The sequence below is a fragment of the Copadichromis virginalis genome, linkage group LG4 (genome assembly GCF_057382275.1).
Source record: "Copadichromis virginalis isolate Kocher_CV1m ecotype Utaka linkage group LG4, C_Virginalis_male_GT1.1, whole genome shotgun sequence".
NCBI lineage: Eukaryota > Metazoa > Chordata > Actinopteri > Cichliformes > Cichlidae > Copadichromis > Copadichromis virginalis.
In genome coordinates, this window is record NC_140621.1 from 24,346,878 (window position 1) to 24,364,525 (window position 17,648).

The following is a 17,648-nucleotide window of genomic DNA, read 5'->3' on the forward strand; positions in this document are numbered from 1 at the left end:
TTTTAAATGTCCTCCTTTATCTTCTGCTGCAGTCCCCTCCAGCGGCCCCACCAATGTCTCAGCATTCGCCACCACCTCCAGCAGCATATTGGTGCGGTGGGGAGAGGTCCAAGAGACTGACCGCAATGGACTCATCTTGGGCTATAAGGTAACAGCTCTGACTGTTTGTCTGAAATTGAAACAGATTTCAGAGTAAAATTCATATAAATAATGTGCTTCTAAGTGCTAATACTCCTAAAGTCATTATGTAAAATATTCTGCATCTTTCAGGTTGTTTATAAGGAGAAGGACTCAGACACAGCTCCAGATTTCTGGACAGTAGAGGGAAACACCAGTCATAGTGTCCAGCTAACTGGTCTGGGCAAGTATGTGCTCTATGAGATCCAGGTATTAGCCTTCACACGAATCGGAGACGGAAGGTGCAGCTCACCGTCCATTCTAGAGAGGACTTTGGATGATGGTAAATTAACTTTTCCAAGCAACTTTAACCTTTCTGCTGTAGCTGAAGCTCTTCATGTTTCATCTCTAAACAAATGTAATATCAATAATGTTCTTTTTTCAAATGTATACATTTGCTTTTCTTAAATCACTGGATTTCTGTTATGTATGATATTCTTGCCTAATGATTTTTCATTTGCTGTGACAGTACCAGGCCCTCCAGTTGGCATCTTGTTCCCAGAAGTCAGAACCACCTCTGTTAGGCTTATCTGGCAACCTCCTGCACAGCCTAATGGAATTATACTGGGTGAGTTTACAATAAGCAGAACTTCTACTATAGACTTTGATAGCATTGGGAGAGAAAGTCAAGGCTGGTCAAGGCAGTGGAATTTTATTTTTATAACAGCTTTCAATATGTAGGAGTTATAAAGGGCAGTGAATGATATATTAAAGACATTAAGCAAAGGTATAAAAGACATAGAAGGCAATAAAAAGACACAAATTAATGGGATGTAAAATGAGTAAAATATACGAGAAGATGAAAATCAGTTAAAATAAAAAAGACAAATTAAACAGAAAAATAAAAACTTACAGCTCAGCTTCAGTTCTGGAGTGTCCCAAATTAAATTTCATAAAAATGAGGGGGGAAAAAGAGCCTTAAGTCTTAAGCCATGATTAAAAAAAAATTTTTTGACCAAGAGTGGAATTTCCCTTCAAATTTCCCCATCTCCTCTGGTTTGATTTTGCACTGGAGCCAATTTTGCACTGCAGCCAGTTCTTCTTGCTTATCCCTTTTTATGCACGACTTTATTTTGATATGAGTTTGTCTTCTTAGCTTATCAGATCACATTCAGAAGAAACTCTTCAAATAGCAATGCTGCCACCGTAGATGTGCTGAGCCCCAGTGCACGACAGTACACAGCAGCAGGACTGAAACCAGAGATGGTTTATGTATTCCGGCTCACTGCTCAAACACGCAAGGGTTGGGGGGAGGCTGCTGAGGCTCTGGTGGTCACAACAGAGAAGAGAGGTTAGTGTAAAATGCTGCAGCTAAAATGTATTATTTAAATGATCCACCTCTAAATATTGGGGCTGAGAGGGACCGTGTGTGTCTGTCTGTGCCCTTTAGCTCGACCCCAGCCCACGAGCCGTCCCACAGTGCCTCAAGAGGAAGTCCAGGCTCGTAGAGTGCTGTTGTCATGGGAACCAGGCAGCGATGGCTTGTCCCCAGTTCGTTACTATACAGTCCAGTACAGAGAGCTTCCAGACAGCAACTGGACTGTTCACTCTGCATCAGTCAGTCATGAAACAAACTCCTATATAGTGGACAGGTAAACATAAAAGTCTGCTTTAATAACTGCATTACCCTTATTATTGTTAGTAGCTCTGTGTGACATATACATGCCTTCTTCTCTCCCTCAAGGTTAAAGCCATTTACTTCTTACCAGTTCCGTGTTAAAGCCACCAATGACATTGGAGACAGTGAATACTGTGAGGAGAGTGAAGCCATCACTACGCTACAGGATGGTAAGAATTTGTGACTAACCCAGCACGCACCACAGAGACATTATCTATTGATTTTTCCATTGAGTTTCTAACTGCAAAAGCATGCCTTTACATTTAAGCTTTGACTTTGAATTATCGCAGTGAATACTTTACGTCAACAGTATGTGTATTTACTGTCGAGCTGTTCTCCACCACACTGTTTGAACGCCGTATCGCTTTCCACAGCTATGCTGAACTGGTAACACAATGTTGTTGGTTTTTTATCTTTTCTAGCTCCAGACAAAGCACCAACAATATTGTCTGTTACACCCCACACCACCACCTCTGTACTGGTCAGATGGCAGGTAGGTTGGTAGCTTGAAAATGCTTTTCCTTTCTTTTATTTTGCAAAGGATAATAGAATAGAAACTAATATTAATTGGCCATCATTAAGCAGACTTCCTCTCCTCCTAGCCTCCTCCTGAGGACCATATAAATGGAGTCTTGTTGGGGTTCAGAGTCAGGTACAGGGAGCTACACTATGACAGAGTACGCAGCTTCACTGTCCGCACAGTCAACAGTCCCTCAACCAACTGGGCTGATCTTACTGGTGAGTTAGCTACTTTTTGAAAGCTTTTGCCTGTTATTTAAATACCTTCACTTTAGCATCACCGAATGCTGCAGGCGATCCAAAAAATATAAACAGAAATGCGCTCTTTGCCATTTTTCTAAACCCGCTTTTATTCCTCCCTATTTTCCTATTTAAACTCCAGCTCCCTACAGCGTCAGGAACTTGAGTGAATCCTCGCTCACCCAGTATGAACTCGATAGTAAGTCGCGTATCTCTCTTTATGCCCCTCTCTTCCATTACCCTCCATCTGTTTGCATGTCATCTGTGAAAGTTTATTTGCACAAAATATGCCATTTGTATACTAATTTACAGCAAGTGTGCCTTCCATCCTCCCACTCATCTGTAGCCACTAAGGGACCACCGCGGTTTCTTACTGTGTGCAAATGACTTTAATCTCTCCAAGCTTCCCTGTCATTATTTCAGCATGCGTTCTGTCTTTTTAATCACTGACAAATCTTCCACGTCCCCACAAGAACCTCATCTTTTTATCAGTATGCTTCTTAATTCTCACACTCCATTGTTCTGCCACGGGCATCACTGTGACTGTCTCTCACCGGAGTAACTTCTTATTACTCTTTCATCCTAACTGTTCTATTAAAATACTGCTATGGGTTCTCTGCTTGCAGATTTGAGTAAACACAAACGCTATGAGATTCGTCTCAGTGTGTATAATGCAGTGGGGGAGGGTCCTAGCAGTGCACCACAGGAAGTGTTTGTTGGAGAGGCGGGTATGTTTCTTTTCTCTCTGTGCAGCAAGTTTGCAAGACTACTTACCCTTTATCTTTATTCAATTTTTAGCAGTTATATCACATAATAGCTCAATTACTTAAATCCTGCCCTTATCTAGTCCCAACAGCCCCTCCGCAAAATGTGGCGGTCCAGTCCTCAACAGCAACACAGCTGGATGTTACTTGGGACCCACCTCCTCTGGATGCCCAGAATGGAGACATACAGGGCTACAAGGTATCAATAATGTGTATTTATGTCCATGTTTATATTTTTTCATTGAAAACCTTATGAATCCCAAACTCTGTCATTTTCTTTCCAGATCTATTTTTGGGAGTTTCAGCTCCAAAATGAGACAGAGCGCCTGCGTACCCTGTTCCTGCCAGAGCTTGGGGTGAAGCTTAAAAATCTAACAGGATACACCACCTACATGATCAGTGTGGCAGCCTTCAACGCTGCAGGGGATGGGCCCCGCTCCCTGCCCACCAGAGGGCGCACTCAGCAAGCAGGTGAGTCACGCAAAATCCAGACGTGGACAGAAAGATTACAGTGATCCTTCAAAAGACCAGAGGGATTTATCTTGCAGCATCGTGCTTTTTGCAGTCTTTGGATCTATATATGTTATTCCTCTTTATCTTTCGTTAATCCCCCCTCCCCCTGTCATCTGCACAACGAGACGGCTCATTATTTAACCACATCGTTCGGTGGATACATGGTTTTCAAAGCTTTTGAAGAGTAGAGCGATACAAAAGGTGTTTTCATATTGACTCATTGTGTTTCTATAGCTTTAAGACAAATAACATAAAAGCTTTCCCTCCTATTCAGCAGGAAACATTCTCACTGAACAGTTTAGTTTTGTCCTGTGAGATGTAGTATTAGAGATCTTTTTGGCACATCCTACTGGACAAGCCATGGGGGAAGCAGCCTAATGACAGCAGGGGAGAAAAGAATACAAAGTGCGGGGGGACATATGTAGATTAGTATTTTTTGGCTACAACTGCACAAAGATGTCTGTGTTTACGAGCTAGTGAAAGTCCCTCCTCTGCGATTTCTGCAGAGAATGGTTTACAGTGTATATTTCTCACGTCTCTCCCACCCCCTTGAAGGCTGTGACATTGGCAAGGGTTACAAAGTGCTGAGAACTTAAAAACACAGGCAGGAATTTTGGCTCCTCACACAACAGGGTACTGGGAAGTGAGCCAACACAAGCTTTTGTGATTTTTATGCAGAATTGTGTCTAAATCCTGACACTTAGCTGGATCTGGGTTGGTTCAGCACTCAAATTTCTCAAAGCTGTTGTTCAAGGTCACAGAATGAATTTTAGTGTCACTTCAGTGTCTTCTTTTGGGTTTGGGGGAATTAGTTGCCTATACTGCTGTGCAGGACTTTGTTTGGTCCTCTTTCACGGTACCCAAATTTTTGAATTACATGCAACATTTAATTTCTGCTGATTATTCTTTTTATTTATTTTTTTTCTGAACTGTCCTAGTATTCAATTTCTGTGTTAATTTGCATAGCTTGTCTTTTATGAATTTGGCAAATGTTCTTCTTGGCTGTAGACACTAAGCACTGCCCATGGATTTCACTGATTTGCTGATCCAAAAACCAAAACTTTTTGTTGCCAGTGTAGCTTTGAAGGAAAAAGCACAAGTAACTAATAAAAAATGTTTTTAAAGAAAACTATTCATATTTACTTCACCGACATCTCTTGGTCAGTACTTTGCAGTGTTGTGACCAAGTCTTCATTGTATACATGGTTTCATCTCACGACTGTTATATTAACATCTCAACTTTTCCCACTTTCTTTGACAAAAGCGCCAAGTGCTCCGAGCTACGTGCACTTCAGCGAGTTGACCACCACTTCGGTCAACGTGTCCTGGGGAGAGCCGAAGCAGGCCAATGGTATCATTGAGGGCTACCGCCTGGTTTATGAGCCCTGCACTCCAGTTGATGGTGAGAAACTCCTGGAACCTAACAACTCTGCCATTGCTTGACATTCCTCAGCTTGCTTTTCTCACGCAGTGATTTACGACCTCAAGCCTCTTAACCATACTCTTTTTTTTGACCTGCGCTGCTTAAGCTTATGCTCTAATTTGTTACAGATGAGTGTAGGCCCTGCAGTAACATATATGGCATGGCTGATAAAATATGTTGGAGTGTTGTACAGTTTTTACCCTCAGTGAGAGCAACATGGTTAACAGCCAGCTAAATGCAGTTGCCTGAACCAGATTGTCGAGTAATTGGGAGCAGAGGTGGAACGCTGAGCTGCTGTGGTCCTGTGGCTATCTGCTAATCGACCAAGAGTTAAGCTAGATAAAGCAATAAATATATTTTCCTGGTCTCTGACAGTGAGTTTATCTGGTCTTGTGTGTGACTGTATGTCTGCGCTTATGCACAAAGCTTGGCTCTTTGTCGCTTGTAGAAAGCAGTATCTAGAGTCTTAGTGTTTCCTGTACAGACTCCTCTCCTCGCACTCCAGGTGTCAGTAAGATAGTGACAGTAGATGTGAAGGGCAGTGCTCCCCAGTGGATGAAGATCAAAGACCTGGCCGATGGTGTCACATACAACTTTCGCATCCGGGCCAAAACTCTCACTTACGGCCCCGAGGTTGAGGCCAACATCACCACTGGACCCGGAGAAGGTGGGATGCTATAGCTTTTCTTTATTACAGTGTCAGTAATCAAATCCTTTGAGGACTCCCTTGTCATTTTTTATCCACCGTTCTTGTTTCCTCAGGAGCTCCAGGCCCTCCAGGAGAACCCTTTATTTCTCGATATGGCACAGCTCTCACACTGCATTGGACAAGTGGCGATCAAGGCCGTGCACCCATCACGCGATACGTCATAGAGGCCAGACCATCTGGTGGGCCAATTACAAACATACATGTTGTTTGAGTTTTAATCTGTCCACCGTACACTTTAATTTTATTCACAGATTTTCTTATTTTGCCTTTAGATGAAGGATTGTGGGACATTCTCATCAAAGACATTCCCAGAGAAGTGACATCCTACACGCTTAATATGGACATGCTACGAGAAGGGGTCACCTACGACTTTCGAGTAATTGCCGTCAACGACTATGGCTACGGGTCCCCCAGTGCCCCGTCCCCTTCCATATCAGGTCGGTTGTAATATAAAATGAAGACTTACGCAGTGTTGTGCTAAATATCAGATATTAATATCTATTATTTTGGTTTCAGCCCAGAAAGTGTCTCCCTTCTATGAGGAGTGGTGGTTCTTGGTAGTCATTGCTCTTGTGGGACTCATCTTTATCCTCCTCCTTATTTTCATTCTCATCATCCGAGGCCAGAGTAAAAAGTATACCAAAAAAGCAGACTCAGGTATGAAACACACCTTAAACTCTGCTAATATCTCAGGCTCTCTCTCTGTTTGCAACCCAGGCAATCAAGTGGAATTTGTCTTCCTCTTAGACAGGTCTGCTGAGCGCTGCATTTTAATGACTGCAGCATCCAAAGTCTATCTTGTTAAACGGGAGCAAAAAGGCTCACACAGTTAGACAAATGGCCTTGATTTCCCTCCGTTGTTTGGCTGACAGGGGAAAGATGAGGGTTAATGTTATCAGTGAACAGCAGAAATTGGCAGATGAATAAATATTATTGTTCGTATTTTACTGCAGCAAGGATCAATACTGGAATAAATGGCTTGGCAGTGATTTAATGCTCAGGTCATTAGATAGACTGAGAGTAATTATTTAACAACAGCAAAGGTTGCTCCTGTATCACTGTATCAACAAGTCAATTATTTTCTTTAAACGCAAGGGTACGGTACAGGAAGTTAATCATTGTAAGTAGCCGTATTGTTGGTATTATTATTAATACATTATGACTGACACGCAAGAGTCGCATTAAACAGATGGGAGCAATGTTTGGGGGAGAAGTGAAAGTCAGGGCAAGCCTTCCTAATGCCTCCTACTACTGACTTTTTAGCTTAGCCAGTGTTCAGCATGGTGCCAAGGTTATCAGGGTTGGCCAGCTCAGACAAGGACTGTATGTGTGTGAGGACACAAAGATGACCTCTTAGTCCCTCCCAAACATTTCCCAGCTTTCCTAGCTGTGAACCTGTACTGCCAACTGGAGGCTGTTTTATCTGGAATCAGTATTAAACATTGGGCCTGACTAAGTGGTATTTACCTCAGCTTGTCCTGTACTTAAACAGCATTTTGACCTTTAGCAAGGTTTTGCAAATATAAATTAAGGAGAAACCATTAACAGAATGACCGTGCAAGTCTTTTTTTGTGTGTCAAAAATTGTGTTTTCCGAATACAGTGATAAAATAATCCAAGGTATTGAAATGTATTTTAGATTTGATTCATTTATTCCATTCCACAACCCACACAGTGTCATCCTCATACCCCCGTCCAGGCAACCACTCCAACTGCACGTCGCTGCCTCTGACGCACGGAGAGATGGTGCGGCTCGATGAGGGACGCTTCCCAGCCCTGGAGCTGAACAACCGACGCCTCTCTGTGAAGAACTCTTTTTGCCGTAAAAACGGCATCTATACCCGGTCAGTCAGCATCACCGTAAATACCTCCTGTGTGCATTATGACCGACGGTATTCAGCTGGCCACTGCTTTTAAAGCTTGCAAGCAGATATTCCATTTCTCAGATATATTGCTCTGTCAGTTTTGTCACGTTTCCTTTTCAAGTGTTTTTGTATTACTTACAATATATACAAGAATTAGTATTTGTTGTTGTGTGTTCCCCTCTTCCCTTAACAACAGTTCAACAGTTGCGAGTGAAAACAACTGAACCTTGAGGGCACCAGCTGGTGATTTGAGCCTCCTTCATCTCCTCTCATTGACATTCAGTGTTTGAGTGGTGCAAAAATACATATTGGGGGACAGCACAATACTGGCTAATTAACATTCAAAACCTCTTTGTCTGTTCATCAAAGCTTTAGGCAAGGACTGTCATGGATCGCGGGCTGCAGACCCAAATGCAGAGTTCTGAAACAGACTTTGTAAACAAAAAATGTAATTGTTATTCCAGGTAATCCAAAAGACAGCAGGAAATAACACAAAGAGGACTTATGAGACAGAACCGACTATTTATTTTTGGGCATGAGTGCAGAGGTTCTCTTACACGCAGTGCTACGCAGGCTATCACAACGCAGAATAATGTCAGCAGGACTTTGGTAGGCTGTGTCTTTGGTAATGATTATGCAAACATGAGATAAATAGAATTTCCCAAACGCTGCAGCATGATAAGCACGTGTGTAGACATAGGTCAGGGCTGGAGGAATGGTCAGTTGGTTGTGTTTGGGGGATGGTGCTTCAGCGTCTGCTTCTTGTCACAGCACTAAAATAGATGTTGTTTTTTTGCACATTAGTGTGCACATTGTGGTGGAATGTGTTAGGGGTGCACTAAAGGGCAGAGGAATCTGTTATTTTCTCCTTGACCAAGGAGGCCAAGGGGATCAAAGAGCCTTGAGTAGCTCCCTCTCTTTGAAGAGCTCCAAACTGGTACCGTACTGTTTGTTAATGATCTGTAGACTAAGGGAGGAAGAGCAGAAGAGCTCCCTGTGGGATATTTGAAAGGGTGAAGGAAAGAAGGATGAATTAGACAGATAAGGCGAGGGGGATAAATACAGTGCTCCTAAATAATTCAAAGCTCAGAATCTATTGCCCCTCCTCCCCTACACTCACATGGCTCCATCCTTTTTATGTCTGGTTCAACCTTGTCTTAATGTAGTTTTTTTTTTTCCACAGTCCACCCCCTCACGGCATCCCCTTTAACCCAGAGGAGATATCCCTTTGTTGTGTCAACCTTTTCATGGCCGTTGTCATGTTGTGTCTTCTAAGCCTGTTCTTGGCATTCCCGGTGATTTAGCGCCTGTGTGTACATATTAACTTTTTTTTTTTGGAGAGGTTGTCAAGGTTGTCTTCTTTATGCCTTAATATTCCACTTGACATCACAGCATTTTATGCTTGTCTATTCTGCCCCCACATACATTTTCCATTTCAGATCAGTTAAACATTTACTTTCATGCAGTGTCTAGTTTATGCAATTCGTTAGTCTCTTTTTCTGAAACCAACTGAGCAAACCCTTCTTTTAATGTATTAGCCTGAGATGCATACTGAGCCCACTGATGTAGCGCAGTGATGCGAGGGTAGTGGTCCAGTTTTGGCTTTCAGACCATCCAATTCAATCTCAGCAGACCTTGAACGCAGCAGTAGTCATTACAGCAGAAGGAGAAAAATAATTGTCTGCACAGATGTTTCTCTCTGCTTCACTTCATGGACTTAATGACTGGAGCCGAAAGAAGTTAAGGAGTTCTTTTTTTACTTGACTTGCATTCATACTGTATGAGAACTTCTTAATGCTCACAAAGCTCAAGTCCACGCTTAGTTACCCAGCTTTTCTGCAGGAAGTCTAAAACTCTGATTGAGTCGCTCTGTGTATTAATTCAGCTCTAATCGCCACAGAGTGCTTTCATGATCTTCATGATCTTTTTTCTTTTTTGCATAAATTCTGTTCATGAGGTTGGCACAAGTCCACTGCCAAATTTCCACAAACACTTTGAAAGATTAGAAAAGAATAGCAAAAGTATAAGATCAATTCTAATCTCTGTCCTGCCTAATGTAGTGGCTTCCAGGAATGCACAAATAACCCATGCTGTGCTTGTCTGAATCATTTTTTTTCATAATCAATAAGTCTGTGCTGGATCTATTCATGTTGTTCCCACTGAACACCCTGTGGCTTCTGAAGCTTCATTTTTAGAACTGTTTTGGTGGCTTTCTTTAGTTGTCTCTGTGGTGTCAGTCACAGGATTGACACAGCTTTTTACTCCTGAATGAAAAAAAAAAAGTAAGAGCTTAAGAAAATCAGTTCGGAGAATGCAATTATGATCAAAAGAAACTTCTTTTTTCTTATATAACATTAGCTCTTTATCATCTTCTTGCTTTTATAACTCTCCTTCTTAACTCTCTACTTTTCTTAATGTATTTTATTTCTTTTTTTTAAATTCAGCTCTCCTCCAAGACCAAGTCCTGGAAGTCTGCACTACTCAGATGAGGATGTCAGCACTAAGTATAATGACCTGATCCCAGCAGAAAGCAGCAGTCTGACTGAAAAACCCTCGGAGATATCTGACTCGCAGGTAAGCGCTGACCCAGGCTTACAGTCTATGCCCGACCCTGCGTCTGGAATAAGCAATGAACTTAAATTAAAAAGTCAAATTCAACTGTTTAAATTTCTCACGGAGAAAATCCTCAGGGCAAAGCTGTAACCTTTTTAAAGTAAAAAAAAAAAAACTTCTCTGGTTCAACTTTCTGTTCTTTTGTTACATTTGGCAACTATCCTCTTGATAAACTCAATTCAGCTTGTCACAGTCACCGCTTTGCTAGATGCAGAAGCAAGACAGCTGTCTAATTATGAAGCAGCATTTGTGATGATAAATTAATGACATTCTGCAGCAATATCTGCCTCAAGTGGATCACCTCAAAATTAAATACCCTCTGTTAGCGTCGTGCAGTGATGGCTGACGTTTCTGGATCTTTTAATACTGATTTCTTTCATGGCAGGGGAATACACAGCCGGTTCCCGTGCCTCGCGTGTGCTGAAATATCTTCACAACTAATTCATTTTTGTCAAATAGAAATTGTTAATCTTGGCTTCCATGTCTCAGCTCGCAATATGATGAGTGTGTGCATAGAATAGTTTGGCCCAGTGAGGAGATGGGAGGCTTGAAGTGATGAGGGATGGTACCTACAACTGGCAGAGAAGCCGATTGTAGCAGATTCTGAACATTTGTCTTCCCACACCCGCGCTGTGTCTCCCTGGCCAATTTGTCTGGTACCTGCACAGGCAAAACATTGTTCATCCCAGTTTGAGAAAAAACAGATCTCCCAGGAGACGCAGGCTGGTGTTATTCTTTTCCTCTGCGTAGCCTCCCACTGTTTACCTGACACTTGTGCAAATAAATGGTGCTTCAACATCTGTTGAGCTACAGTGTCTCAATAGAGCAGTAGATGAGCAAGTGCTCATCAGGCACACAAATGTGCCAAATGTGTAATGCTTTCTGTGGGAGGCTTTTACTATTTTTTTTTTAAACAAATACATGTAGCAGAATAACAAGAGGATTCACTCAGACAAGCTTTTGCCTGATGGTTTTGTGTTACAAGAAAAGGAGATTAATTCTGTAAACATTATCTTTCTCTAATTCTAGGACACACTTGTTTACATGTATCATGTTTGTACTCCATACAGCTATCGGTGAGCTTCTACATCTCAAAGATTCTCAATAGAAGTGATTATCTGGCCCATAGAAATGCACATGGATTCATAGATTTCCCATTGTCAATAGATATGTCCTGCTGTGCCGTGACTCAGTAGCTACTGTGTTGTTTGTCAACCAGCTGTACAATACTGGAAATAGAATTAGCCTTGATTTGAGACCATGAAAATGTAGCTGTCATTATACTCTGTAGTAAGCGTCGTAGCACGTGTTCTGCTTACTGTCCTCATTTTTTGCCAAAGTGACTTTGAACTGTTGACTGACAGGGCAGCGACAGCGAATACGAAATGGATCAGAGTCGGCAGAAGACCCACTCCTTTGTTAACCACTACATCAGCGACCCCACCTACTACAACTCCTGGCGGCGACAACAGAAGGGCGTCACTCGTCCACCGGCATACGGCTACTCCCAGCCCGAGCCCCTGGTGGAGCAAGAGTCACGACAACACCCACCACCCGTACCCCCCCTGCCCCCTCTTCCCCCTCTCCTCCCCCAGAGCGCCCAGTCACCACAGCCCCAGTGCCAAGGCCAGGGCACCCTCTTCAGGCCTAAGGGAAGCCGGACTCCCACCCCCTCCCTGCTGTCCTCCGACCCCCCCAGCCAGCACAGCACCCTGTACCGGCCCCCCAGCAGCCTCGGCTGTGCCGCTCAGGCACCTACCGCGGGCTTCTCCTCTTTTGTTTGACACACAGCTCTCCTTCCAATAACAACAGGACCCTGAGGACGAAACTTTGATTTTTGTTGTTGTTGGTTTATTTGTATTTTGCTCCTTTTCTTCTTCTTTTTTTTGATCTTTAGTTCTGTCTTACCGACAGAGTTGTTGCTCAATATTAAGCATTGCAGGCATCTTAAATAGTGCTTTCTCCTCTGTGAAGAGTGTATGTATGATTGTGCTGAGTGTGTACGGTTGGTCAATCTGTGTAATATGTATTTTATGAAAAGACAATCATTTGAAAGTTTTTGTGTTGCGTTAGCAAATTCATTTGAACGATCATCGATGTAAACAAGAGAGAACAGGACCTGAAGTTCTGAAAAAGAAATCCTTGTTTTCAAACCCCTGTATTATTGTTTAACATGAGAGCTTTATTGAAAACAACCACCTTAGAACCATATAGAGTATGGACCACTTGCATTGCTGAGACTGGACAATGGAAAAACTGACTCTTATGGAACAAGCGATGCCTAACAAAGGACAAAATGTTGTGAGAAAATGACTCTGAGTTGGAGAGAGGCACTTGCGGTCACTGTAGCCCTCAGCTGCCTTTAAGTTTCTCACTCTGCCTAATCATTGTTGGAAATGCATTGTGTATTTACTATATGTACTTGTCTCATCTTGTTTACCAGATATTTATATCAAGCAGCTTCAAGCTCAATATTTTCAGAGCATCACTAGTGAAAATGTTATGAATCACATTAAAGCATTGTGGCACCTTTATAGTAGTCTGAGGATGTTGATTGTGTGCTCATGTCAGTAGATATACAAGCAAAGGCAAGCTTTATAATGTGTATTTGTTTGCTTTAATGTTATTCACAGAAAATTACTAAGACCCAAAAGCACAAATCCCCTTGGTTCATTAGATACATACACTTATCGGCCGCTTTAGTAGGTACACTTGTTCAACTTCTCATTGAACTCGATCATCTAATCAGCCAGTCACATGGCAGCAACTCAGTGTATTTAGGCATGTAGATATGATCATGATTAAAGTTCAAAGAAAGCATCAGAATGAGGAAGAGAGGTGACATGTTTGTTGGTGTCAGGTGGGTTGAGTATTTCAAAAACTGCTGATCTACCTCATCAAAATTTAAAATAGAAGGTTCCAATGGTAGGGTCGGGATTTGGTGTAAACAACAATAAATATGGATCTATCCTGCCTCCTGCCTTTGTCTTAGGCGGGTGCAAAATGGTCTGTATTTATATAGCGCTTTACTAGTCCCTAAGGACCCCAAAGCGCTTTACACATCCAGCCATCCACACACTGGTGATGGCAAGCTACATTGTAGCCACAGCCACCCTGGGGCGCACTGACAGAGGCAAGGCTGCCAGACACTGGCGCCACCGGGCCCTCTGACCACCACCAGTAGGCAACGGGTGAAGCGTCTTGCCCAAGGACACAACGACCGAGACGGTCCAAGCCGGGGCTCGAACCGGCAACCTTCCGATTACAAGGCAAACTCCCAACTCTTGAGCCCTGATCGCTCCATGGCATGAGGGGTACTTACTTGGCATATTTTGGGCCATTTTGTACCAATTGATCATTGTTTAAGGGCACAGCCAGGTTTACACACCATATCAGAAAGCTCATCTCAAACTGGTTTCTTGAACGCTACACTGCACTCAAATGACCTCCATAGTCACCAGATCTCAATCCAATACAGCAAATTTGGGATAGGTTAGAGTAGGAGATTCATATAATTGATGTACAGCTTAAAAATCTTCACCATCTGTGAGATGCTGTCAGGTTTGTATGGGCATCCAATGCATGTATTATTAACAAGCATATGAATCATTATATATTAATAGCTGTCAGTGAAAGAAAAATAATAACTCATTTTGGTTAGTTTAAAAGAGAATGGAGAGTATCCATATCCACTAAGGGTTTCACAATGCAATAGATTTTACCTATAGCACAAAACCTTTACTTTTCAAAACTACCTCAAATTTTGGGGTGTTTCTTGATGTACTGGGAAGAAAACAGGAAATCAGTGCGGCAGGAGAAAAAAGTATGATGATGTGTGAAATCCGTCAGAATGGATTGTCACTTTTTTTGTTCATGTTACAAGGTGTGATTGCATTTATATAATTTCTGAATACATGATTCGTGTTACAGCTCATGGTACCATAGGCATATATTATAGTGAGAAATTTTCTAGGACATTTTTGCAAAGCTGTCTCTTTAGAAAAGGTGAATGGATATTGCTGTGCTGGAGTGTGACCTATAGTGTGCACACTAAAGCATTCAGTCTTCAAGGTCTAAAAATGTAATCTGTCCAATTTCCAGTGTGAACATCTCTGTGTACATCATTAAAAAAGAGAAAAAGGCAGAATAGCCATGTTAATGCTAACTCTTTAGAATAAAACATTCTATTTTGTAATGACCTTTTCCTCATAAATCATAATGAAATGGTGGAACACTGATGAAAATAATTACAGGATTTATGATTCTGACATAAAGAGAATTGGCAACAAACTCATTATAAAGGAAATCTAAACCATTTTAAAACCTGTAGAAATTAATTTTGCACAGACAGTCTTAAGTAGAGCATTTTGTATGATCTGGAATGCAAAGTCATTTTTAAGTGACACCTAATCCTACAGTGTACAAATGACCTGAATCTTAAACAAAACCATAATTGGGATGCAAAACAGCATGAGATACTGGGAAGAACTTGAAGAAGAACCTGATCCAGTGCAAGCATGCTGAAAATCTTAGGGATGGTTGGACAGGTAATCCCTTTATTTCAGGCCAGAAAACACTGATCTTAACCAAAGAACAGAAGGATCAGGCTCAAAGGTTTAGGGGTAAGGTGAAATCAGAAAACATCTTTCCACCATGGATATATTATATATAAATATGTAATTCTTCCGACTTGACTGAGCTCTTCACTCTAAGGAGATCACAGACAAATCTTCTGCTCACACACATTCAAGCCAAAGAGAGTGAGACAGAGACAGAAAGCGAGGCGCTCACGCAGATGGGGACAGAGAGCAGGAAAGAGATAGATCTGCAAATCTGGCACAGTTTTACATTTCAGTGAAACGTCTCCTCATGGGACTGACTTAAACAAAATTTGTCCTATTTCTGACTGTGTTTGTTGGAGTTCATAAGACCGCATTGGCAGCACAGTTAACTTGTCTGGTTGACTGGCGGGGGCCAAGTTATGGTGTGTGATAAAGAGAAAAATGAGAAGTTACAGCTTTCAAACTGTTTTAATGTGGGGGAGAGTTATTGTTAAACCAGAAGTCTTCTAGTTTATCTTATTTCACTCATAGACACAGTACACATAGTGCATTTCCTCTACATACACTTAGCTCAAGCCTCTTCTGCCAGATCAGTTAAAAACCTGAGGAGATGCTCCCCCAACTGTTTTCTTTTCACAACATTTCTCTGCAGTATGCAGAAATTTTTATGCACTAGTTCAATCAAGCAGAACTGCATAAACATTTGCCATTATACTTGCCCTTATATGTAGTGAACAGCTAAATTGATCTCAAACTGGGCAAAGTTATGTATTTTGGGGAGCGGTGACATGGCTAAATGGTCATCTTGCATCCAGTAGCTTCACAGCCACCCTACTCCAGTCTGCTAACACTATAAAGTTTAAATTGAACGTTTGAGAATGAGAGCAAAAAGCCAGATGATTTTAATTAACGTCAAACGACAGAAACGAGAACAACCGAGAATACCTAAAGAATGGGGTGGAGTGCAGCCCAGACAATATTGGATAAAAAATCATTTTCTGATGTTCCATTAGACAAGGATCAAAGATAGGTTAACTGGTGATTCTAAACGCACCGCAGGTGTGGATGTGAGAGTGTTATTATCTGTCTCTCTGCGTTGGCCTTGTGCTGGCAATCTGTCCAATGTGACCCTTTAGCCCAGTATGAGCTGCGATCCTAAGTGCGATAAGAGGTTCAGAAAATGGATAGAAAAAAGGAAATCACCTCCATTATTAAAGAAAATATGATTTTTTCTCCTTTATATCCACCTGGCAGTTGCTTAAAAAAGCTCACTTCATACAACTCCAAATGAAAAGGAAGAGTAGTACAGCATGAAATGTTAATAAAACAGAATGTGATGATTTCTAAATCAGAAAAACCCATAATTTACAACAGAAAACAGAACTCATATAAAATGTTTTAACTGAGACATATTACTGTTTTATCAATGATATTAGCTTCAAGTAATTAGATTAACTGGCAACAGTTTCACGGAAGTAAAGATGGGCTGAGGTTCAGCAGTTTACCCAATTCAAAACACTTTGAGAAATCACTGTCTTTGAACACAATTCAACGTGTCATCCACAAATGCAGGTTAGAGCTCTGTCACACAAAGAAGAAGCCATATGTGAGCATGATCCAGAAACACCATCTTCTCTGAGCCAAAGCTCGTGTAAATGGACTGAGGCAACGTGGAAAACTGTTCTGTGGTCAGGTAAATTGAAATTTGAAATTATTTTTTGAAAAACATGGACACTGTAACCTCTGGACAAAAGACAAGAATGAACATATGGCTTGTTAGTGGCACTCAATTCAAACCACGGGCTGCTGTTACAAGAAGATGGGATACTATAGAGTGTCTGTCCATGTTCTCAGCCATCCAGGTCACAGTAATGTAAGGAGCTTGGAAAGAAAAACAACTAGACTTCTTTAAGTTACTTGAAGATGTTTCACCTCTTATCTGAGAAGCTTCTTCAGTTTGGGTCACAGGTATGTGGCTCATGTGATGAGGCACATGATCAATAGTGGGTCAGCAACACTCCCACAAGGCTTAAATACCAAGGGAGTTTAAGTTTACTCTCATCATAAAAAGCCATATTCTCTCATCAGCTGGTGGGACAGATCGTCGGAAAAAAGCAAAGGCAGAAATAACTTTCAAATATTTGTAAAGGACGCCAGGACATGCAGTTAAATATGGAACATTGTGGTTTCAGAGAACAGCGTGGAGAGACAGACTTGCGTCACTACATACCTTGTGAAGTACGAAAGCGAATAGTCATGTCATTGGGTAGAATGACTTGTGTCCTTTAGTAATTATCAGCCATTTATGCATACCTTTCTCCTGAGGTAAAACCTGGGGTGCATATTTCTGCTTATTTGCATTACAGAAGGTACTAATGAGTGGACACTGACCGATGTCAGCTCATCAACCACAAGATCAATGCACAAGATCAAAGGGTTTGTTAACTCAATACAGTCTTTGCTGTTGTCAGAGAAAAATGTGTGGACGTGTAATAATTCTGACTAACATCCTTATTGGAACTGTAAAAGAAACGAAGGGCAAAGCTCACCTTTAAGCAGTTTGGCAATGTCATGCCTTCAAATCCCTCTGAAAACACCAGTCCCGTATAAATTTATCTTTGCCAATTTTTACTGATTTATTTAATA

The 17,648-nt window shown here is 41.6% G+C and overlaps 1 protein-coding gene across 5 annotated transcripts in view; it reads left to right on the forward strand.

Annotated features, from left to right (window-relative positions):
- LOC146711514 (protein sidekick-2-like) overlaps positions 1-12,972 on the forward strand; it is an 86,931-nt gene extending 73,959 nt beyond the window's left edge. The window contains exons 26-46 of one of the 5 annotated variants that reach the window (XM_085454365.1): positions 33-148; positions 271-460; positions 647-745; positions 1,274-1,468; positions 1,568-1,769; positions 1,862-1,965; positions 2,218-2,288; positions 2,398-2,533; positions 2,697-2,753; positions 3,181-3,282; positions 3,402-3,517; positions 3,603-3,789; positions 5,096-5,233; positions 5,739-5,921; positions 6,017-6,142; positions 6,236-6,400; positions 6,480-6,620; positions 7,638-7,806; positions 10,272-10,401; positions 11,470-11,516; positions 11,805-12,972. In XM_085454365.1, the coding sequence (XP_085310491.1) occupies positions 33-148; positions 271-460; positions 647-745; positions 1,274-1,468; positions 1,568-1,769; positions 1,862-1,965; positions 2,218-2,288; positions 2,398-2,533; positions 2,697-2,753; positions 3,181-3,282; positions 3,402-3,517; positions 3,603-3,789; positions 5,096-5,233; positions 5,739-5,921; positions 6,017-6,142; positions 6,236-6,400; positions 6,480-6,620; positions 7,638-7,806; positions 10,272-10,401; positions 11,470-11,516; positions 11,805-12,246 (3,116 nt within the window). In that variant the 3' untranslated portion in view covers positions 12,247-12,972. The remainder of the gene's footprint in view (positions 1-32; positions 149-270; positions 461-646; positions 746-1,273; positions 1,469-1,567; positions 1,770-1,861; positions 1,966-2,217; positions 2,289-2,397; positions 2,534-2,696; positions 2,754-3,180; positions 3,283-3,401; positions 3,518-3,602; positions 3,790-5,095; positions 5,234-5,738; positions 5,922-6,016; positions 6,143-6,235; positions 6,401-6,479; positions 6,621-7,637; positions 7,807-10,271; positions 10,402-11,469; positions 11,517-11,804) is intronic. The other 4 variants (XM_085454361.1, XM_085454363.1, XM_085454362.1 and 1 more) reach the window with 4 other exon arrangements.
- The last annotated feature ends 4,676 nt before the right edge of the window (positions 12,973-17,648 follow it).